At 40.2% G+C, this 21,488-nt stretch overlaps 3 protein-coding genes and 3 pseudogenes across 7 annotated transcripts; 2 read left to right on the forward strand and 4 right to left on the reverse strand.

Annotated features, from left to right (window-relative positions):
- Positions 1 to 1,755: 1,755 nt before the first annotated feature.
- Positions 1,756 to 1,928, reverse strand: LOC147141976 (U2 spliceosomal RNA; annotated as a pseudogene).
- Positions 1,929 to 1,952: 24 nt separating this feature from the next.
- LOC147141977 (U1 spliceosomal RNA) lies at positions 1,953 to 2,092 on the reverse strand (annotated as a pseudogene).
- A 333-nt stretch (positions 2,093 to 2,425) lies between these two features.
- Positions 2,426 to 2,548, reverse strand: LOC147141978 (U2 spliceosomal RNA; annotated as a pseudogene).
- A 1,588-nt stretch (positions 2,549 to 4,136) lies between these two features.
- Positions 4,137 to 13,094, reverse strand: LOC147141979 (ADP-ribosylation factor 3). Of its 3 annotated transcripts, none has more exons than XM_086039974.1 (5): positions 13,040 to 13,094; positions 8,980 to 9,201; positions 8,780 to 8,890; positions 8,567 to 8,691; positions 4,137 to 6,440 (listed from the first exon to the last, which is right to left on the reverse strand). In XM_086039974.1, the coding sequence occupies exons 2-5, from the start codon at positions 9,125 to 9,127 to the stop codon at positions 6,279 to 6,281; spliced, it is 546 nt and encodes a 181-aa protein (XP_085896100.1). In that variant the 5' UTR covers positions 9,128 to 9,201; positions 13,040 to 13,094; the 3' UTR covers positions 4,137 to 6,278. The 3 variants fall into 3 exon arrangements, with proteins under 3 accessions (XP_085896100.1, XP_085896098.1, XP_085896099.1); XM_086039972.1 differs by having other exon boundaries at positions 12,981 to 13,040; XM_086039973.1 differs by lacking the exon at positions 13,040 to 13,094 and adding an exon at positions 12,847 to 12,995.
- fkbp11 (FKBP prolyl isomerase 11) lies at positions 12,567 to 19,437 on the forward strand. 3 transcript variants are annotated; one of them, XM_086039970.1, is made up of 8 exons: positions 12,567 to 12,707; positions 12,880 to 13,003; positions 14,961 to 15,074; positions 15,157 to 15,219; positions 17,453 to 17,540; positions 17,651 to 17,684; positions 17,822 to 17,892; positions 18,766 to 19,437. In XM_086039970.1, the coding sequence occupies exons 3-8, from the start codon at positions 14,970 to 14,972 to the stop codon at positions 18,972 to 18,974; spliced, it is 570 nt and encodes a 189-aa protein (XP_085896096.1). In that variant the 5' UTR covers positions 12,567 to 12,707; positions 12,880 to 13,003; positions 14,961 to 14,969; the 3' UTR covers positions 18,975 to 19,437. The 3 variants fall into 3 exon arrangements, with proteins under 3 accessions (XP_085896096.1, XP_085896097.1, XP_085896094.1); XM_086039971.1 differs by lacking the exon at positions 12,880 to 13,003 and having other exon boundaries at positions 12,589 to 12,707; XM_086039968.1 differs by lacking the exons at positions 12,567 to 12,707; positions 12,880 to 13,003 and adding an exon at positions 14,681 to 14,828.
- Positions 19,438 to 20,159: 722 nt separating this feature from the next.
- LOC147141981 (small ribosomal subunit protein eS26) lies at positions 20,160 to 21,443 on the forward strand. Its single transcript, XM_086041127.1, has 4 exons — positions 20,160 to 20,303; positions 20,891 to 21,068; positions 21,159 to 21,289; positions 21,365 to 21,443. The coding sequence occupies exons 1-4, from the start codon at positions 20,301 to 20,303 to the stop codon at positions 21,398 to 21,400; spliced, it is 348 nt and encodes a 115-aa protein (XP_085897253.1). The 5' UTR covers positions 20,160 to 20,300; the 3' UTR covers positions 21,401 to 21,443.
- Positions 21,444 to 21,488: the final 45 nt, after the last annotated feature.

Consider the following 21,488-nt stretch of genomic DNA (forward strand, 5'->3'; position numbering starts at 1 on the left):
TCGTGACACCAGTATGGATGAGTGGGGAAAAAATTGATACCTAGACTGTGATACTGTGATATGATTTTTTTTTTTTTTTATTATTACACTTTTATAGACACTTTTCTGTATTTGGCGATACTATAACAGCATACCTCAGTGGTCCTCGGTTTACGACGGATGCAGTAGTAAAGTCATAATTAAAATATTTTGTATGAAAAACACTTGTAGGCCATATATATATGTATATATATATATATATATATATATGTATATATATATATACATATATATATATATATATATATATATATATATATATATATATATATATATATATAAAACAGGCAAATGAAAAACAGTAAGTACGCAGGTAATGGAGCACACCATTCGTAGCCTCGAAATGTCACCCCTTGGGTGAACTCCAAATCAGAAAACAAAACCATGTGACTTTTTATCGACATTTTATAGCAAAAATGAAGAGCACAGATTATCCAAACGTTCCAACAAGATGCCCCCTGCCGAATTGTAAATGTGTTTTATTTTATGATTGGTTTTTTTTAGATTCTGACACTCTGAATAGTTTGATTGTGGCATTAGCTGCTAGACATAAAGGGATGCAGGTTTTTGCTGTATTGCCATGAGGAACCTGACCCACAGAATAGAAGCATTCTAAAGTCCCTCTATCGCTGTATCACAGGGTTGGGGTCCATTCAGGGCATGTTTATAGAGGAGAACACAATGGTATATGACTATGAGGCCAATGAACAACTAGAACAAATTATGAAAAATATATATATTTTTCTACATTTTAAACTCTCAGTGGAATTGACCCCAACCTTGCCTAAGCCATCGGTCTTTGTAAATTTCACCAGGGAATAGACAAAAGATAAAGGAAAAGCTCTTATACAATGTTGTTCGTAGGTCCCCAGCTTGGTCTGTTTTGTACAAAACACACAAACAAACAAAAACATTTCTACCTGTTGACTTTCTATGCCGTCGTTTCTGTATAAATGTTCTATCGTTCGTGCATGTTGTAACTTTTTGGCGTTGCGGCTGATTATGACTCACACGGAGCCATCCATGTTATTGTCTTGTAAGGGAAAAAAAAAAATGTGTCTCTATGTCCCGAGATGTTTCTATTTCTTAAGAAAAGTGACGTTTCCCCCTTGGATGACTCCAAATGAAATAAAGCAGATCACTTTACATTTTGATTAATAATGGCTGACTTTCATTATTCTTATAGTATTATAAAAGGTGTACCAAAAGTCACTATAGCTGCCACGTCTGCCTGAATGATAATTGAAAGAAGATAGAAAAAAGAAGGTGTATAGTGACTTTTAGAACACCCTATAATAGACACAGAATCCCAATCACAAATCAAATAAAAGGTTTACTTGCAGACTTGTGTGGATTGACTGGTGAGGAGGAGGTCATATGAACAGGAAGCTGAGGGCCGTGGCGTAATTACTCAAGCCTTTATATATCTCCACGTGCCTCTACGTTGGGGGTTTCCCACAGATGATTTCTCCTGCATGGGGACAGAGAAGGTGGGTGCTTCATTTTGGCATCCAGTGGGCTTATCCAATGTGGCCATCTAGTGGTAGACAACAAGTAAACCACACCCTTCCGCGGTGACGATGAAAACTTTATATTACAAGGTTTCTTACTAGAATCTTCAAATGTCTGTAAATATTAATATTGATTGCCACATGCTGACATGATTGTACAACGCTATTTTCAATCCCAATGTTATATTTAATTTTTAACCAGCAGAGGGGGTGCAGTGTTACTGGAGATACTGCAATACCAGGTCGATGCGTGGAGCGGACGGAGAAAGCCCCTATTCCATCTCCCAGTTCCAAAAATTAATTTAATATATGGTCCCAGATAGTAAACACATCAGATATTAAACTGGTCAGAACTGTAAGCATAGAAATTGCAGTCATAAATTAACATTCACAAGCTCATCAGGGGAGACCGCGAACGCAGTCACCCTCTAGATATTATGCAGTCGAGATTCCCATATTTGGGGAATTCGCAGGGGTCAGCACAGCCTCACCCTGGGCGAACCACCTTCTTGATCATGCTAAATCCCCTGCCAAGTAAGTATGAGTTGTCCTACTCATCAGGCCATGGTCTTGAGCACACACAGCATCTTCAGTCACGGGCTCATCTGCGACACACGTCAACACATACACACTGGATAATGAAAATTGTTTTTCTATCGCGGGGCGGGTTATTTCATTTTTTTACAAAGCCAACTACCGGTAAACCATATATCCTTCTATAGTGACAATGCAAACTTAACAACATTACAAGGCTTATTATTATAATACTGCATTTAAATTTTCCGTAATCATCAATATTGATTGCCACATGTCAACCTGATCGTAGGACACTTAGCATTTTCAATCCCAACATTATAATTAATTTTAACCAGCAATGAAGGTGCACCGTTCCTGGAGATACTGCAATACCAGGTCAATGCTCGGAGTGTACGGAGCAAGCCCCTGTTCCATCTCCCAGTCCAAAAAATCTATTTAATATATGGTCCCCATACAAATATTACTTACATACTTAAAGAGGAAGACAACGCAAACATTTTATTTTTAAGAATATGTTCTATGCAAGCCCACTATAGTTGAAACAGGGCATTCTGATAAATATTGCGTTTGTGGAATATGTGTTAATCCACTTGTTTTTAGCCATCCCCGGGGGTGGCCATTTTGTCTTCTGTTGACTTAAAATGACATCACAACGGCTCACAACGACCAATCACGACTCAGATTCAGAAAACAGGTGAGCCAGAAAAGTCAGATACAGGTCACATTAGCGTTCCTTATTAAGTGACTCGACTTGACTTAGGCTAGGTTCACACAGCAGGCAAATGCGAACCAGATCTGATTTTTTTTTGCCCATATGCAACCTGTATCTGTTTTTTTATGACAGTCTGAACAGCTCAAGCCCGATTTTTTCAAATGCGACCTGGGTCGCTTTCATATGTGGTCCTAGATCAGATACCTATCCGAATTTTTTTCAATGCGGCCGTGGTCTGAACGGCCAGGTCGCATATATCCGACATTGACATCATCCGGAGCCCAAAATGCGCTCGGCGCAGGCAGAGGGAAAGTGCTGGCAGCAGGGGGATCAAATCTGCAAAGTTGTTTTGAGTAACACCATTAACTTTATATTTCACTTTAATTTAATCCCACTTGAAACATGAACCATAAAGTGTACGTAAATGGCGATCGTAGTAATTCAGCCATGGTCGATTCATTTTTTTACGCGGTTACGACATGACGTCATCGTTAGTAAGGTCTCCACGAAATGAGATATTAAAGCATAGCCTCATGATTTCTCCCAAATATTGTATTTATTTCTACCTCCTATACCTAATCGCTTCACTGTATATATTCCCCGACATGCTGGAGCATATTTCACAAAAACAACGTCGGTACTCGGGAGTGACGTCATCTCTTCTCTTCTGCGACACATGTGTGCATACAGCAGACAAGACCGAGGTCGCATTTATAATGTAATATGAACACTTACACCCAAAAATCTGATTTTTTCAAAAAATCTGAATTGAGCATTAAGACCTGCGGTGTGAACCTAGCCTTAGACTTGGACCTCATGACTTGATAAGTCATCCTGTTTATATTTTAAATATCCATTTGAACAGAGTTTGCCTTTCTACAAAAGAAAGAAAGAAAGAAAGAAAGAAAGAGAAAGAGAAAGAAAGAAAGAAGAGGGTTTTTTGTTCTTTCGCGCCTTGTTAGTGTGATGTGTTGTTAGTGTGACAACGTAGGCACCAACAGCATCGGAGCAACTCCGAGGGTAACTAATTTGAATTAACGTTGACAAAAATAGGATGAAAAAAACGCATGGTTGTCACCTCACGGGATGAAGACACAACAACAACATCTAACTTCATTCGTCATTATTACAAAACCCACAGAGAGGTAAGCCAACCTTTGTTTAGCTTGCTCGAGACTTACTTGTGACTTACTCCCACCTCTGGTCAAAACTGACCATTAATATACTGTAATCGTAAAGACAGTACAGTATTGTAGTGGCTCTTATAAGATGCGGTCCAGTCCAGTATACACGTCAGTTGCCAAAGTAACATGAGTCAAAGCTGATGAGACTGGTCCTACAGAAAATGGATTTATTTGTGATACAGCAGGAAGTGATCATCACATACTGTAGATGTCTGGTCTCCATGCATTCTGCACTGAAACATGGCCGTCTACGTGTGTAACTAGAATGGTACAGAATGAATACCGGGGTTGTCCACTTTTTCCATTCATTTTACTGACGTGGTCACGTGTTAAGATTTTTTTTTCTTTTTTTTTTTTTTTTTTAATATCCCATCCCACCCCCGCCCCATCACCCATACAAATATGACCTACCACTAAATATGGATCAAGTATACAGGCAAAACAGAAGCTACAGCAAGACAAACCTTGGCCTATATCATCTCAAACTACAGTGCACAGACCTGTTTTGACAGCATAAGAGAGGGAAATAATCAATACATTATTCCTGATAAATATTCAGAAGCAAAAGATCAAATCAACTTTAGCCGCCACTATAAGGCCACGAGACCCAAATGATCAAACACATGGTTGAACATAGAATAGATGCACGGATACATTTACAGTATAATTGTTGTCATGTACGGCGCAGACAAAATCATTTCAGATTGCGAGGCGCAAGTCAGTCGACTCGTTTGCTTGTGCCCACGTTTTGATCAGCTTTACCCTGCTTTCTTTTCTGCACTGTCGCATCACTTAAATAAATGACTTGGTGTAAAATAAATACAGTATACTGTACGCAGCTGCCTTTTCTACAGCCACACAGAATATTCACATTCAGTAAACACAGTTATGAGGTTGAAATGACAGAAACATCCCACCGATCAGACGAACAAGAATGACAACTCATTTTGATACAAGGAGTGTTTTTCAGCGTTCCCGCCAAAAAAGGCCTTGTGTGACGACAACGTGTTCGTCTTGTACCACATTGAATACACACAACTAAGAAAGGAGTGATGATAAATTAGCTTAGCTTGGGGTCCATGTACTCATATGCTCTCTGTCCTCACTCACTAGTCAAATTCAGCGCACAAACAGAATGTGAAGTAACTGTCTCATACTAGTAACGTTTTTTTCCATGTTTTAATACATTACTGCACGCTAGTAGGACACTTTTGGTATACTAGTAGTACAACTACATGTCACTAGTGAAGTAAAACCGTGCATTAGTTGGCATCTGCGTACTATTAGTATGAGCGAAGCATTAGATGTTTATCACATTACATCACATTAGACTGTGATGTCATTTTTTGTCAACAGAAGTGACAAAATAGATGGACTGAGATGGCTAAAAAAAAAAAAAAGGTGGATTTTGCTGCTTAAGCTCATATTCCATCAATGCAATATTAATTAGAATGCCTTGTTTCAACTGGTGGGCCTGCATAGAACATATTCTTGAGAAAAAATGTTTGGGTTGACTGCCCCTTTAACTTTTGTTTTAGCTCCAAAAAAATACGAGTTGTGTTTTTTTTACAGTGAAGTATCGCACAGTTGTCCACTAGTACACAGTTTTGGCTTACTAGTAATATGTATTTGTCCTGCTAGTATAACAAACACTTCTTGTAAGATAGCCATTATTGATCCCCCAAAGGGAAAGTTAAGGTGCTACATCAGTAGAAATAAAAAAAAAGAAATAAACATAAAAAATAGTGTAATTCACTTTTTGCTTTTTAAAAAATGATTCCTCTTTAAAAAAATGAAAACCAGTCAGTGACATTGAAACGTATGCACATTGGCATACAAGAGTGTGGACAACGCGCAGACTAGTACATGGACTTTAAGATGGAAATAAAATAAAATAAAATTCCCATAGTGGTTGTCATCCAACATGACTTTGTCAGCTCGCAAGGTGAAGCAAAGGCGAAACAAGACGAATGAGCGTGATCCTTACCGAGAAAACAAATACGGCTCAACCTCACTGCTGTGGTGGAGTCACGTGACCGAACAAACACACAGAACAGTACACTGCACCTAAAGACAAGAGGTGGACACAAAAAAAAAAGCACATGCCAGAGTGGTTGTTTATGGTTCGCGTGTGTGCGCGTGGTTGAAACTGGGCTCAGACAATGCCAGACTGAAAACAAAAGCCTAAAATCTCCTTCAAATTCTTCTATCCCGCGCCCTCAGTCCCCAATGAAAGAAGAAAAAAAAAAAAAAAAAAAGTTGCACGGTTGTGGCTGCCGAACGTTTCCTGTCTTCCTACTTTTTGTTCTTAAGCTGATTGGCCAGCCAATCAAGGCCCTCGTAGAGGCCGTCGCCGCTGGTGGCGCAGGTGGCCTGGATGTACCAATTACGGTGGCGCAGGGAGTGTAGCCCCAACTTGTCTGTGATCTCGGCGGCGTTCATGGCGTTCGGCAAGTCCTGGAAGAGGGAACAGTTGGGAAAGTGGATTATTCTATCCTGAAAGTACCTCATAACAATCTACTGAAACTATCTATTATGGCTTGATCCGAAATACTTGGGAACCTCCATAGCGCAGTACAATCCGTTAAATTACATTTGACGGCTACTCAGTCACTAATACTATATGTTCCAGGTCCTAAAAAACTTTGACAATTGCCCAGAGAATGGTTGTCAAAACATTTTCACATTCTTCATTGTATAGTATGAATCAGTTAGGAAATGTTAGTTGAGTACTGAACACAGTTAGGGTTCCCAACTAGGGTTTTAAAGTCCAGGTAAGGTTCCCAGATAGGATTTTAAAGCACAGTTAGGGCTCCCAGCGATGGTTTTAGAAAACAGGATTTCCAGCAAGGGTCTTAAACTGCAGTTAGGGTTCCCCGCTAAAGTTATAAAGTCCAGTCGGGGTTTCCAACTAGCATTTTAAAGAGCAGTTAGGATTCCCTGCTAAAGTTTTAAAGCCCAGTTAGGGTTCCCAGCTAAAGTTTTAAAGCACAGTTTCGGTTCTCAGTGAGTAGTTTAAAGTGAAGTTAGGTTTCCCAGCTAAAGTGTTAAAGCACCATTAGGGTTCCCAGCTAAAGTTTTAAAGCACAGTTAGGGTTCCCAGTGAGCCTTTTAAAGTTGAGTTAGGGTTCCCAACTAGGGTTTTAAAGTGAAGTTAGGGTGCCCAGCTAGAGTTTTAAAGTGAAGTTAGGGTGCCCAACTAGAGTTTTAAAGCACAGTTAGGGTTCCCAGAGAAAATGTTAAGGCACCATTGGGGTTCCCAGCTAAAGTTTTAAAACACAGTTAGGGATCCCAATTAGGGTTTTAAAACACAGTTAGTTTTCCCACCTAAGGTTTTAAAGCAGAGTTAAGGTTCCCAGTGAGGCTTTTAAAGTGGAGATAGGGTTCCCAGCTAGAGTTTTAAAGTGAAGTTAGGGTGCCCAATTAGGGTTTTAAAACACAGTTAGTTTTCCCAGCTAAGGTTTTAAAGCAGAGTTAAGGTTCCCAGTGAGGCTTTTAAAGTGGAGATAGGGTTCCCAGCTAGAGTTTTAAAGTGAAGTTAGGGTTCCCAGAGAAAATGTTAAGGCACCATTGGGGTTCCAGCTAAAGTTTTAAAATGCAGTTAGGGTTCCCAGTGAGGGTTTTAAAGGGGAGTTAGGGTTCCCATCTAGAGTTTTAAGGGACAGTTAGGGTTCACAGCTAAAGTTATGAAGCAGATTTTAGGGTTACCAGCTCGTGTTTTAAAGTGCAGGTAGGGTTCCCAGTGAGGGTCTTCAACCCAGTGAGGGTCTTCAAGCCTAGTTAGGGTTCCCAGTGAGGGTTTTAAATCCCAGTTAGGGTTGTGTGTACCACTTTCATATCGACATTTGAATTTGGAAATTCCAGTAGAGTTGTAAACTATCTCATCTCAGGTGTCAATAAGCGCAATCTTAGCAGTCATTACCCTGACTTCATTCCTAACTTGACTGAAATACTGAAAAATACAAACAGCAGCATTAAAGGATGAGATGTTTAATACAGTTACTGGACACATCATTAGGTACACTTTTACAGTGTAACCTTTTTACATACTCAAGGTCAGCACCCAACATGGATTGTTTGTAATAAATCAATGACTGTTGTGCCGTTTATTATTAATTTAGAGCTTGTTATAGTGCCCAAAGGTCTTCTTTGGTACTAGAGAGTCCAATGCATCTCATAGTGCTTTATTTGTATAAATGCATTTTTATCATAATATTTGATCATGTTGTATGCTATACTGTATGTTTGTGTAATTTCCCCACAAATCATGTTAATCAAAATCATTTACATTCTTAGACAAAATAATGATTAGTGTTTAGCAGGTTTGCATGTACAATCGAGAGGTTTTGGGTTTGACTCTCGCCTCGGACCTTCCTGTGTGGCGTTTGCATGTTCTACATGTGTTTTATCCACATACTCACTGGAGAGATTAGATTTTATTAGAGTAGAGGCCACTTTTTAAGAATATTGTGGTGAGCGGTGGGCAAAAACTGAGCATAGTTGCAAAGGCAGACATTTTTGACACAGCTCATGTATTGGACGTCATTAAACCGTGCAAGTGGAAGTGAGTGAGTGTTTCCTGCCTGTTTATTGGCAAACACGAGGAGCACTGCATCTCTCAGCTCGTCCTCAGCCAGCATCCTCATCAGCTCCTCTCGCGCCTCATTAACACGTTCTCTGTCGTTGCTGTCCACCACAAAGATTAAACCTGGGGGGGGGGGGGAATAAAAGAGGAAAAACATAAATAAAATAGATTCAATCATTTGGGATGATCCGTGCTGCTCTGTTCAGCTCACCCTGTGTGTTTTGAAAGTAATGTCTCCAGAGGGGGCGGATCTTGTCCTGCCCACCCACATCCCACACAGTGAAGCTGATGTTCTTGTACTCCACCGTCTCCACATTAAAGCCTGAGAACAAAGCGCGCCACGTGAGGTCATACGACAAATGGTTCTGTGAAAAAGTGTGTTGATCTTATTCTTGGACAGGCTCCACATACCGATGGTTGGGATTGTGGTGACTATTTCCCCCAGTTTGAGCTTGTAGAGGATTGTAGTTTTTCCCGCAGCGTCGAGGCCCACCATCAGGATCCTCATTTCCTTCTTCCCGATGAGGCTCTTCAACAGATTCCCAAAAATGTTCCCCATGATTCAGAGAGGCTTCGTAACGACTCTAGATGCCTTTTATGCAACGTCTCCAGCAAGGGATCCGCTTCAGAGGGCTAAATGAAAGAACAAAACGTGCATTCACTTACCACAGCGTTAGATACACCTACACAAACTAATGAGACACACAAATGGAGAGGAGAGGGAGGTTGGCAAAATAGAGAGGAACTTTCAGAGTTGAATCCAGTCTGTAATGCTGGTTGACTTCCAATTTTTGCTAATATTCTTGGCTCTGACAGTTGAAATTGTTTTTTACCATGCTGTCAGTGACAGAATGACATCACAGTGCCTAAGGGCTCAGGTAACGACCGTCACGGATCACCTGTGTCCTGGGTTTGGTCATGTGACATTTGCAAGCTGAGCCTTAGGCACTGTGAGGCCTTTTTCGTAGTCAAAGGAAAAAAGTACTTTAATCTTAATTGACTTTATTTTTTTTTTTGTACATACCTTGAAGAGGAAATCGACCCAAACATATTTTTTCATGAATATGTTCCCAGCAGGCCCACTAGTTGAAACACGGCATTCTGATTAATATTATGTTTGTGGAATATGAGTTAAGCAGCAAAATCCAAAATTGAAATGACAAAATGGCCGCCCCCAGAGACGGCTAAAAACGAGTGGATTAACTATTAGTAGTTTCAACTAGTGGGCTTGCAATGTGCCTGGTTTGTGTGCTAGTCACAGGAAGAAGCAATACAATACGTCGTCGGTCGTTTGTTTTTTTCCCGGAATAGAAAAAGCATTTGCATTGAATTGCATTTTGGAAATATCAGAAATGCCCAGATGTTCGGAACTGTCAATTGCCTGTGAAAAATACCCTTTTCCCTTCTTGTAATTACAACATTCAGTCTTATTCATTCACATACCCTTGGTCTGTTTGGTTACTAATCGGTCTATTTATTTACTAATTGTAGCATAATGTTTATTTATTTTTTAAATTTACACTTCTTTAAGGTATTCCATATGAGCAAAAGCGCCCTTTTTTTTCCCAGGAGAACTTGCCCCCTAAAATGTCTGTGCACGCCACTGGTATTGAGCAGCACAAAGCTTTACTCTGTCACGGCAAGCTCAGTTTCTGTGGTGGTATCAAAAACACAAAAAAGGCAAGGAAAAAAAATGTATAACCTCGTGGAGGTCATCCTTAAGATGCTCACTGAGCTTTAGTCTCACAAGATTTGATGATGTGAGTTGAATGTCCATTGTACCATTGAATGACAATGGTATGACTTCTGGGTTGTTCCACTTTGGAGGTTCCACTGTCTAAGGTATACCGGTACTACCCCTGTGGCAATGTCAATGAAAAATGACCATAGTTATCTTTATTATCGTTATGTATTATTTTATATCATCCCATTCAATTGTGTAAGCGGCGAAAGTGTTTAGACAAAGAGATGGCGATCCCGTCAAACAGTCAGGCAGGTGTACTTTCCGCTCATGTTTCTGAACATTCCACACACGCAACGAAACACACGCAACAAGCTCCACTCATCGCCCACAGCGATGGTCACAGTGAGTGGAAGAGAGGCATGTCAGCATCATGCCTCCAGGCTGCAGGGCAATCTGTTCAGAAGCTTCTTTCTGTTTTTCCTCTCTCAAACAGCCTCATAAACCAACGCTGAATGTCCTATTTTCTTTCAGGGCTGCCTTGAAAACCTAACATTTTAAAATGCCCATTTGAGCCACGATACAAGCTAAAACACCTCCGTTGGGTTGGGAATGAGGCTGTTCCTCAAAAACATAGATTAATCCCATTGTGAATAACATCCATTCATTTTCTCACACCCTGGACTTAATAAATAATAATAAATGTTCAAATGTTACTTTAAACATTGTCTTTGCAGTTATTAAATGGTGGTGACAGTTTGAGCCAGAGACGATTTAATTCACTTTACTTTATTTCCTATCGGAAAACTTGCTTTGAAATGACCTGAACTGCCTATTTGCAACATTTGATACACTGGCACTATCAAGTGATATCCAGCACAAGAGCTGTCTTAAAAAATCATCCTTACAAAAATATTTATGCTCCGTTTTAATTGCCAATGGCAGGAAGGTATTGATTTAATAATGAGTTGATTTCTGTGGTTTATTAATACCATACAGACATTTTCTATATTGCTTTTCCTCATTGGGGTTATGGGCGCTCTGAAGCCTATCCCAGGTGACTTTGGGCATGTGGCCAGCCGATTGAAGGGCACATATAGTCAAACAACCATTTAGCAGGATCCTACATTAAGCTGATTTGGGTGGTGGCCCAACAGCCATGTTGGGGTGGCACTGCAAGAACCGACACTGGCCCCGTATATTTGCTTCTGTGTTGTTGATTGTTTTTTGCTTTTCTTTTTTCTGTATAAAATCCAATTGAATATATTCGATTTGAAATTTCTTGTTCAAGCCACTCCTTGCGGAAGAAGATTCAGAAAACAGGTAAACCGTGATTAGTCTTTGTGAGCAGTTGTGATGTCATTTTCATTCGACAGAAGACAAAATGGCCGCCCCCAGAGATGGCTAAAAACGAGTGCATTTACTCTTATTCCACAAACACAATATTTATTAGAATGCCTTGTTTCAACTAGTGGGCTTGCATAGAACATATTAAAACCTAAAAAATATCTTCGGGTTGACTTCCCATTTTGCTGCTTAACTTATATTCCACAAACGCAAAATTAATCAGAATGACGTTTAGTGGGCGTGCTGGGAACATATTCTTGAAAAAAATATGTTTGGTTTGACTTCCGCTTTAAGGTGCGATATGTCTACTACTGGTGGTAACGTTGGCTCCCTCTAGTGGTACACGAAAGAATCATGTAATGAAGTAAATTCAATTTAACGTTTTAGTACAATAGATTTGCATTTAATCTTTAAAAACAGTTTGTTTTTTTAATTATTTCGGTATAACTTGACTTAACTTTTGCTAATTATTCACATGGAAGTTCTTAATGTAAAAAGCTTGAAACCTACTGATTTAGAATATTCAATGAACCTTACATGCAAGTGTTTGTAATTTGGAAGGAAGCCAGAGTCCTTGAAGAATATCCACAGAGCACGGGAAGAATGAGATTTGAACTCTAATCCTTAGAACTATGAAGCAGGCGTGACACTAATGCCGCAATACCTTTCTGAACATGTGAAAATCTATTGATATCATTCATTTGGATTTATTGTCCAAATAGAGCATTAATACTAACCCTGCAGGAAAAATAAACTAAGGTTACGCATAGAAATAAATTAAAATATAGCCACTAACAGCCCTGTCCATGGTCCTGAAGGGGCGCGTCGCACTTTTACTCCAAGATTTAATGTTCTGTTGTTCCCTCCGTCGTTAGTATGTAACACACACACACACACACGAAGTGGTTGCCAGCATGGGCCTCGGTAAATCGGTGGGTCACATGATATGAATGCGGCCAGGGTGACCCACGTTAGCTACGTTAGCCATCGATGCTACCATCGTTAACATTCCAGCTAACTTGTCGCAAATTAACCCGTTGACGTTGCTCGCGCTTGTATCGACGCTGTGCTGAGCGAGTCGCCGCTGATTTCGCTATCTCCGCAAGAACAGGTCCTAATTATGCGCCGTATTATGCGACGATAAATCAAGTTGATTGCCGTTTTAATAGCGGAATCGATGAGACTTGTCGGTGCTAGCAAGTGTCTCTTTCCACCCCATCCCTCCATTCATCCTCTCTCTTCTCATCCACCTCCTCCGCTCCGCGGGCATCTTGCTGTCACAGGGCCGTCTACGACGACTCCAATACGGCGAAGAGTGACGCCGAACACACGCTACAAACCGGCCACGCGACACGTGGGCATATAATCAACAGCTGGGACTTACTTTGCCGGATTTAGTAATCGTCGGTAGATGCCAGTTAGTATGAAAGAGCCACTACTTACCTAGCTCGCTTAGACGTCTCGCGAGATTACCGCAAGAGCAGTGGTGTAGTGCGACAAGATCTCGCGAGAGTAGAAATGACTCAACGGACGGTGGCGAGCCCCCTGAAGATGCGAAGAGCTTTTGATTCGGCCAACGAAATATCTTTGTGTTATATTTCAGTTCATTTCATCATGTGTTTTCATTGATTTTTGAAAATCTGTTTTCGTTCAAAAAGCTTGCTTATTTATGGTTCACAGGTGATCCGATAGTTATTTTGGCAGAATTTGCATATGCTCTCATGTAAACCTTGTAGCATGTGATTACAAAATTACACAGACACCATTTTCTACGAATGTTTCTGCCGACCTGCAGAGCGAACATGTATTTTTTTTAACAATTATAAAAACATTGCACACAATACATAGCTTTTTCAAAACTGAGAGCTACTTCTTACTCTTCTGTACTGATTAATGCATTTCACCAAATTTGACAATTTGACTCACACTTCTGAAATAGCAAATTTGCTTAATTTACCTTCAAAAATTGTATAATTAATAATGAATGATATTCACTTCTATCGAGGCCATCCCTTCAGCCGAGTATGGCCATTTATGCCTCATTTTTGGATAGGCACCGCAGGGGTGGACTTCGGAGAAAAAGTAAGTCAAGCTAACACTTTAATGTAATCCATACAACAACCTATGAGCAATTCAGCTAACGAAAAAGCTTCTCGCGCAATGTGTTTGAGTATCTTGGTGACTTACAACATGACATGAAACGACGTATGTGACAAGTGAACCTCAGCTGCATGTAGGCTGCTCATTTCTTGCTCTTTTTGGTCACACATGGAAAGGCTAATCGTTTTGAAGTGGGCCTAAGTAGAGATGTCTACATGTATTGGAGCCGATTGATCCCTGTTATTTTGACAATATTAGCGACGTTATTTACAATGACTTTGAATGACAAAATGTAATGATGTTGTGACGTCACACAAGGCATGGAGGGAGGGGAGAGGGTGTGGTCAAATTGCTCATTAATTGTAGGCGTTCCAGAACACTTAGTTTTGTACTGATTTCTCCAAAACAATTGATGAAAGTTCAAATGCAAGCTAATGCCAATTTCTTGATTAAAAAAATACATAAATTGAGCTTGTTATTGAAAAATAGACCGTGTCGGCTCTCTGATCCTTTAAGGTCCAACTAATAAATGGTCAATAGGCTTTTGCTGCCCTCTGCTGGCGGATTGCTTTGTGAATGGTTTCATGTTTTTGTGTTTGTCTAATTGTTGGACCCTTGTGACTCTAATGTACATTTGATTTTAGCTTAATACCTGTAGTACTTTTAATAAATATATTGTTATTGACATATATTTTATTCTTATTCTTTTTGGTGACATTACCATCTGTCTAGGGACTGCAGATGAAAAACAGCCATCTAGCTTGCTTTGGCATATTTACTTAAAATGTTTATCAATATGTACTGTCCCTGATATGATAAATTTAAACAAATAAATAAATTAATTAATTGATTAAAAAAGCTAAGTGGAGTTTGCCCGCCCTAGCTCCAAGTGTCTTCATTTTAGAATGACCCAGCAGCAGGCATTTATATTAAATGCACAGCAGGCCAGGGTTGCTGAGAAGAGGCTACGTGGCAGGCCTCAAACACCACAGCGCCCCCCAGCGAACGTGAGGAGCAGCGCTTCCTTTGCTAATGTGCAGATGTGTGATGTTAGCGGAAGGTCTGAGGCGGGCTCGTCCCACTCAAACCAGTGTCGGGGGCCAACGTCCACGGGCAGCTCGAGCTTATCTCTGTACGCTTTTTAACACATCAGCATTAGCCGGGGCACAGACACTTTTCACCTGAGAGCCCAGGCAGACGAATTCGCTCGCGGATTTCACGGAAATTGTTTTTTTTACATCTGCTTTTTTTTCCCCTCCCGCAGAAGTTCACAATGCGGGGCAGCTTTGTTTTGCTGCTGCTTGCAGCTTTCACATTCACGGGGGGACTTGTGCGGGGCGACGACGATGCAGCCGAGGAGGTGCAGGTGGAGACCTTGGTGAGTGGAAAACGATGTTCCATGCAACGTTCACAATGCATTAAATAAAAGCAATACTAATGGTCAACTATTTCGCCCCAAGCTGAAACCCGAAACTTGCTCCGTACTCTCCACAATGGGGGACACGTTGCAGATCCACTACACGGTAAGACAATCAAAAGCGCTACGCGATTTATAATCAACATCATTCTATCCAAATATGCCTTCTACGTATATTTGGTGCGTCAAAAAAGCATCGGCAACGAGATAGTGTTCGACTGCTGTTGTGTGGCGTGTGAGTGTCGGGGCTCTTGTGTGCAACACGTCAGCAATAACACGAGAGCAGCTCATCCACGCGTTCACATTGCCAGGCTGGCTGTCTGACTGCACTGCTAGTGCTACACTCACACACACACACACACACACACACACTCAATGTTAATCTTCATAGTCACACTAATGCAATCAACAACACGTTATGTCGATTATTCTTCCATCAATTATCAAATTGCATTCATTCATTCTCATTCATTCATTCTATATGTAGACTAGTGGTACATTATAGTGATTTCCTAGATCAGTGTTTCCCACCTAACATATTGACAAACAACCACTCACATTAACACCCAATGACAATTTAGATGTTTTAATGAACCTAATGCATGGGTTTGGAACGTACGAGGAAGCCAAATTACCTGAAGAAAACCCATGGCGGAAAATGCAAACTCCACATAGAAAGGCCGGAGCTGGGATTCAAATCATAAATCTCAAAACCACTAGTCCACTTGTTGCTCCAGCGTCATAGTCATTCATATTTTTTTTTCTGTGAAACTGTACTCCTGAAAATGACATCACAGCGCCTAAGGGCTCAGCTTTTGAACGTCACGTGACCAAACCCAGAAAAAAGGTCAGCCGTGATTAGTCATTACCTGATACGTTGGGCGCTGTGATGTCATTTTTAATCGACAGCATATGACAAAATGGCCGCCCCCTGAGGTGGATAAAAACTGATGGATTTGTCTGCTCAATTCGTATTCCACAAAAACAATATTAATCAGAATGGCGTGTTACTAGTGAGGGCGCATAGAAAATATTATTGTAAAGAAAATTTCCGACTTGATTTCACTTTAAGATGTTTATTGTCACTTACAGTTTAAGTTTAGTGCAAAAAGAAACATAAAACAAAGAGGATTACACTTTGTGTTTTTAACCAAACCACATAAACTTTACCTTACAAACATCCGCTAGCTTAATGATAACAGATAATGGGAAATCTTATAGTCGGGCTAACAAAACTAGCATCGATAATACAGTAGTTATAAACATTTAAATATTTTATATTTGATTAGTTTGAAACAAATTATATTTGATTACAAACGGTAGTAAAACATGCAGATAGCACATGTAATACTCACATGAATATATTATTTATCCTCTGCAAAAAAACAACTGCATTACCGCAGAGTATGGGTTTTTTTTGTGTTTCATCACCAACCCAACGTGTAGTATGTTTTCCCCCTGGTGGCTAAAGCGTGCAATCCAGAAGGATGCGAAAAATGAATTAGAATGAGAAATCAAATAGTGATGCACAGTTTTGTTGGTGTTTTGGGAAGCTGGAGCGAATTAATGGCATTTTTCATTCATTTCAATGGGGAAAGATGATTTGAGATACAGGTATTTTCACTTACGAGCATGGTCACGGAACAAATTGAACTCATAAATCAAGGCATCATTGTACTGTACTCGTGGCCTCCTCCCTGGCCTCCACCGCACCCCCAATTATCCACTTGGAACCACCATGAACAACTCCTCACCTCAAATAGTTACCTATCATTACATTTACTTTGACTGATCGCACCATGTGTTGCAGAGGAAGTCACACAGATCTTGCAGAGCAGACATAAAATGTGTAAAACTGGAGTTTAAAGGAGGAAGTACTCATTTTGCAGCAAAAACGGCAAAATATTTCAACACTGACTTGAAAAGAATTGGAGGTTGGAAGAAATAGTCCCCCCCACACACACACACACGCATTGTGGAAGTTGAATAGGGTGGGAGTTATCGGGCTTATCATATTTTGTCATAGTGTCTCTGTATCTTTGGATACCTATGATATTCTGTAATATTGTAACCAGCTTTGTGGGGGGGGGGGCGTTTCAGTTCTTACTGAGAAACACGGCCATACTAAAGCCATGAAAAAATATGTGCTCATTATGAATATCTGTGGGTTACAGGTTTTGAGCTTTTCCAAAACATTCCTCCAAGATTTGTTTTTAGGAAAGAGAAAAGAACAGAAATTACACATCAAATGCACCACTGTTGTAAAGGAAATTGCATCTATCTAGTCATAAACTGCCGTTACGTTGAAACAGTAACAATGTTTTTCTTCTGCTTACTAGGGTAAACTGATGGATGGCAAGGTCATCGACTCCTCGCTGTCTCGGGACCCTCTTGTTGTCGAGTTGGGGAAGAGGACTGTCATAGCTGGTGGGGTTAATAACTAAAGTCATTGATTTGGGTGCATTGAAGCACGTCACTATTAAAAAAAAATGCACTTTGGGGATTGACTTTGTCTTTTGTTTGATATTTCCTCTCAGGTCTGGAGCAAAGCTTGATCGGCGTGTGCGAAGGGTAAGTAAAATATATACATATATCTAGCAAAAAAGTGGTGCTGAAAACGTAGTAATGTTCATATCGTTTAATGATGGAATCTATCAAGCGCAAGCTCAGTTTATACTTTTTTTTTTTGCCTTTCCACTCTCTTTCAGGCAAAAAATCAAAGCCACAATTCCATCACAGCTCGCCTATGGGAAAAAAGGTTACCCTCCTACGATTCCAGGTAGAAAACACACAAAACACATTCGTACGATTCTGTACAATGATTTGAATGATATTATGTAAAAATAAAAGTCAACTTGATTCTGAATTCAATTTGTTTGTAGGTCTTCATCCTATAGGGGAGACATATTTATTCGTATCAGTTACCAGATTGAAGTTTAAGTACTGTATTAATAAAGTGTCACTTCTTTGCGGACTTTATTCCTGTAATGAAATGACTTCATCGTAATATTACTACATACTCTTACATTACAATTTATGTCAAGTGAAATTATTACGGAGGGCTGGCATGAACCGAGGAAGATTGGGCGGGACAAATAAATTGCAAACCACCCTGCAACATAAACAGAACATGGACACACACAACATTGTGAAATGGTCATGTCAGAGTCTACTGGAACGCTAATAGTCGTTAAAGACGGCATATACGCACAATGTTAGATCATTTTTAATTCTCCTCAGGCAACTTGGGCCTACTATATTACTGTACTGCACACTTAGAGAGCTTAGTGTTTTTGTAGGTGGTACTTGATTTAAAAAGTTTGAGAACCACTAGTTTGAGTCAATTACTGTTGATCCAAGTTTTTCTAATGGGAAAAAGGAGGCATCTTTTCAAGTGAGAATTTTAGTCGGTCACAACTCTGGCGACCGTAGTGAGATGGCCACTGTTTGAGAAAATATGGTGTTTTATTCAGTATGACCTTAATACTCCTTTATAATAAAGGACTTGTGTTTTTTTTTTTTTTATGTGTTCAGGGATTATGTGAGCCTTTTTCATGAGACATTTTTATTTATTGTTGGAACCTTCGGATGACTATAATCCCGTCATTTGAAACAACATGCATATTGTAATGTTGCTCTCAATGTGCACTAGGCGACGCTTCCCTTGAGTTTGAGGTGGAGGTGATTTCGCTGACACAGCAGACGCCCTGGCAGAAGATGGTGAACGACGTGTTCCCCCTTGTGTGTTTGGCGCTGGTGCCCACTCTGCTCGGCTTGGTGGGACTCTACCTCTACAATAAGGCCAAAGATGCAAAACCCAGCAAAAAGAAGGCAAAGGACAAGAAGAGCAAGAAGAAATAAAGACAGGACAAAGAACTATTTAAATACATTTTTAAAAAAAATGTGTTTTCTTTGTGTTGGTTTTGTAAAACATCCCTTTGTAAAGGTGTACCTCTCTTCCATTTAAATGGGTGTTGATTGTACAGTAAACAGCTTCAGTGACACTGATGTTTACACTGCCTGGAGATGTTGCATCTCTGACAGATTTTCAGCCTCCGTGAGCTTGAATAAACTGCGCAACACATGCAAATTTCAACAGACACAGGCAACACATCTTCCAATCCAATGTTTTATTGGACTGCATGTCTTGAGTTGTAATCTGTCGTATTGGTTTATGATTTGTGCTCAAACAATTTACAATTAGGCCTTTTTTAAAAATTGTGTTTTACACTAGCACTTTGACCACCACATTTTAAGACTTGTGTCAACAAAACTGTTATCAAATGGGAAAATTAAATCTTTGTTCTGATGACACCCTCCAGTATGGGCGCCTTGGTCTTTATTGTGTGTTTTGCTTGTGATTAAGATGTTAGTCAGACCGATGGAATGTAAGGACGGAAGCGCTTTAAAAGGACTTGGATGGACGGGGTCGGAGGACGCTACTTTTTTTATGAATAAGAACGGAGGACGTACTGGCAAACAAAGGGTAAAGTGCACAGCTCTGCTAATTCACAACGTAATCTGTTAAATTGCTGGGGGGGTTGTTTTTTTGTTTTTGCATAAAGTTATTCAGGAAAAAAAATAGCTGTATGGTAAACACCCCTTACATCAAAGTGAGTCAAACCTGTTTTATTTATCAAAACTGTCTATTGATACGTCTTTACTGTTAGACCCACAGTTTTGAGTGTTTTTCTTACTTTTGATTTTAAAAGTATGGTCAAAATTCGTGTTGGTTGATACATTGAATTGATATACAGTAATTGACCTGAGGCCATGCAGTGCAGAAATGTTGAATCAGGCTGACATCTCGGCTGGTATTACATTATATATTAATATATAAATATTTACGAAATAAAACACTTATTTACCAACTACTTGTGGTCTTGTTGCGCATCGGCACTATTTTTTTCTCAGATAACTGGAATAATTCAACTAACCGTGGCTAAGCGCATGCGTACGCGGAAAATATCCTTCCGCATCAACAAATTGGTCATTCCATTTGAAGCTTAACATATAATCAAATAAATAGATTACAAAACAATATGATATTAATAATATATAATATCATGCCAAGTACGTATTTGTTTTAATTTTGTAAACAATAATTTGGTGCCCAAGGCAAGGCGGAAATGCACTACTTTGCGCGGTACAACCTCTTCCGGTCCTCTTTCCAGCCTCCCGTACATCATGGTGAGTCCACCACAACCGTAGTCGTTCGACAAAAACGAAATAAACCGATAGATTGGTCGAAAAACGACTCTGCGTTGACCCTTCGTAGTTAATAACATCACAACGACCCACCACGATGTGTTATAACGTCGTTTAAAGCACATTAAAACATTTAAAACGGTGCCCGGGCCTAAATGCTAGCGGATAGCGAGCTAACATGGCCGTGCATGTGTTCTGGTAGCGAGCGTTGGATAAAGCTGAATCATATCAGACGAATATGAGTGACGTTTGAAAGTAGAACCGAATAAGGCTTTAAAATTCCTGATTTCGGAGCACTGATATACATTACACCGCAATGTATAATGCAGAGCAGCTATTTTTTGTGGGGTCTTTGGCGAGTTAGAGCGGGGTTGCGGTCGTGACGCAAAATCAGTCGTGTTAAATGTCACAGAAATAAATGTGGAATGTGGAAGTGCTGTTGTATGGATGGTCGTTGGTGAATATGTACTGTCAAGCCGTTGGAAGTGTTTTTTGAGTAAACCGTACTTTGTGTAGTGAAAAAACATAGTTAAAAGAAATCTAAATATGTTTTATCTTTCGCATTTCAGACCAAGAAGAGAAGGAATAACGGTCGTGCCAAGAAGGGTCGTGGGCACGTGCAGCCCATCCGCTGCACCAACTGTGCCCGCTGCGTCCCCAAGGACAAGGCCATCAAGAAGTTTGTCATCAGGAACATTGTGGAGGCTGCAGCCGTGAGAGACATCTCGGAGGCCAGTGTCTTTGATTGTAAGTGCATTAACTTGTCTGTATCAAGAATGGTAATATATGTTCCACTGCTCACGTGCTTTTCCACGGCCCCATCACTCTTCTGTGCAGCTTATGTTCTACCCAAGCTCTATGTGAAGCTGCACTACTGTGTCAGCTGCGCCATCCACAGTAAAGTGGTGAGGAACCGCTCCTGTGAGGCCAGGAAAGACCGCACACCGCCACCCAGGTTCAGGCCCAATGTGAGGAACCGCCACAAACAAATGTTTGTTTTACTTTGCAAACTCCAATTCTAACTTGTTTTGTTTTTGTTCAAGGCTGGTGCACCAAGAGCTCCTGCAAAGCCCATGTAAATGACATGCTTAACACCTGAGGAATAAAAGTCTTCACAAAGTCTTCCAAGTCGTTGATTGAATTTGATGTATCATTTACTCATAAGAC

The sequence above is a fragment of the Filicampus tigris genome, chromosome 9, assembly GCF_054856515.1.
Source record: "Filicampus tigris isolate MCC_2025a chromosome 9, RoL_Ftig_1.0, whole genome shotgun sequence".
Taxonomy (NCBI): domain Eukaryota; kingdom Metazoa; phylum Chordata; class Actinopteri; order Syngnathiformes; family Syngnathidae; genus Filicampus; species Filicampus tigris.

What these genes read in the sequence shown, in the direction of transcription:
- LOC147141979 (XM_086039974.1), bottom strand. Translation starts at nt 9,127, where the DNA reads ATGGGGAACATTTTTGGGAATCTGTTGAAGAGCCTCATCGGGAAGAAG. An exon ending in CACCACAATCCCAACCATCG is followed by an intron (nt 8,891 to 8,979) that starts GTATGTGGAGCC and finishes CTTTGTTCTCAG; the next exon opens with GCTTTAATGTGGAGACGGTG. An exon ending in TCGTGTTTGCCAATAAACAG is followed by an intron (nt 6,441 to 8,566) that starts GCAGGAAACACT and finishes TCCCTCTTCCAG; the next exon opens with GACTTGCCGAACGCCATGAA.
- fkbp11 (XM_086039970.1), top strand. Translation starts at nt 14,970, where the DNA reads ATGCGGGGCAGCTTTGTTTTGCTGCTGCTTGCAGCTTTCACATTCACG. An exon ending in AGGTGCAGGTGGAGACCTTG is followed by an intron (nt 15,075 to 15,156) that starts GTGAGTGGAAAA and finishes TTTCGCCCCAAG; the next exon opens with CTGAAACCCGAAACTTGCTC. An exon ending in TTACCCTCCTACGATTCCAG is followed by an intron (nt 17,893 to 18,765) that starts GTAGAAAACACA and finishes AATGTGCACTAG; the next exon opens with GCGACGCTTCCCTTGAGTTT.
- LOC147141981 (XM_086041127.1), top strand. An exon ending in GGAGGCCAGTGTCTTTGATT is followed by an intron (nt 21,069 to 21,158) that starts GTAAGTGCATTA and finishes TCTTCTGTGCAG; the next exon opens with CTTATGTTCTACCCAAGCTC. An exon ending in CACCCAGGTTCAGGCCCAAT is followed by an intron (nt 21,290 to 21,364) that starts GTGAGGAACCGC and finishes TTTTTGTTCAAG; the next exon opens with GCTGGTGCACCAAGAGCTCC.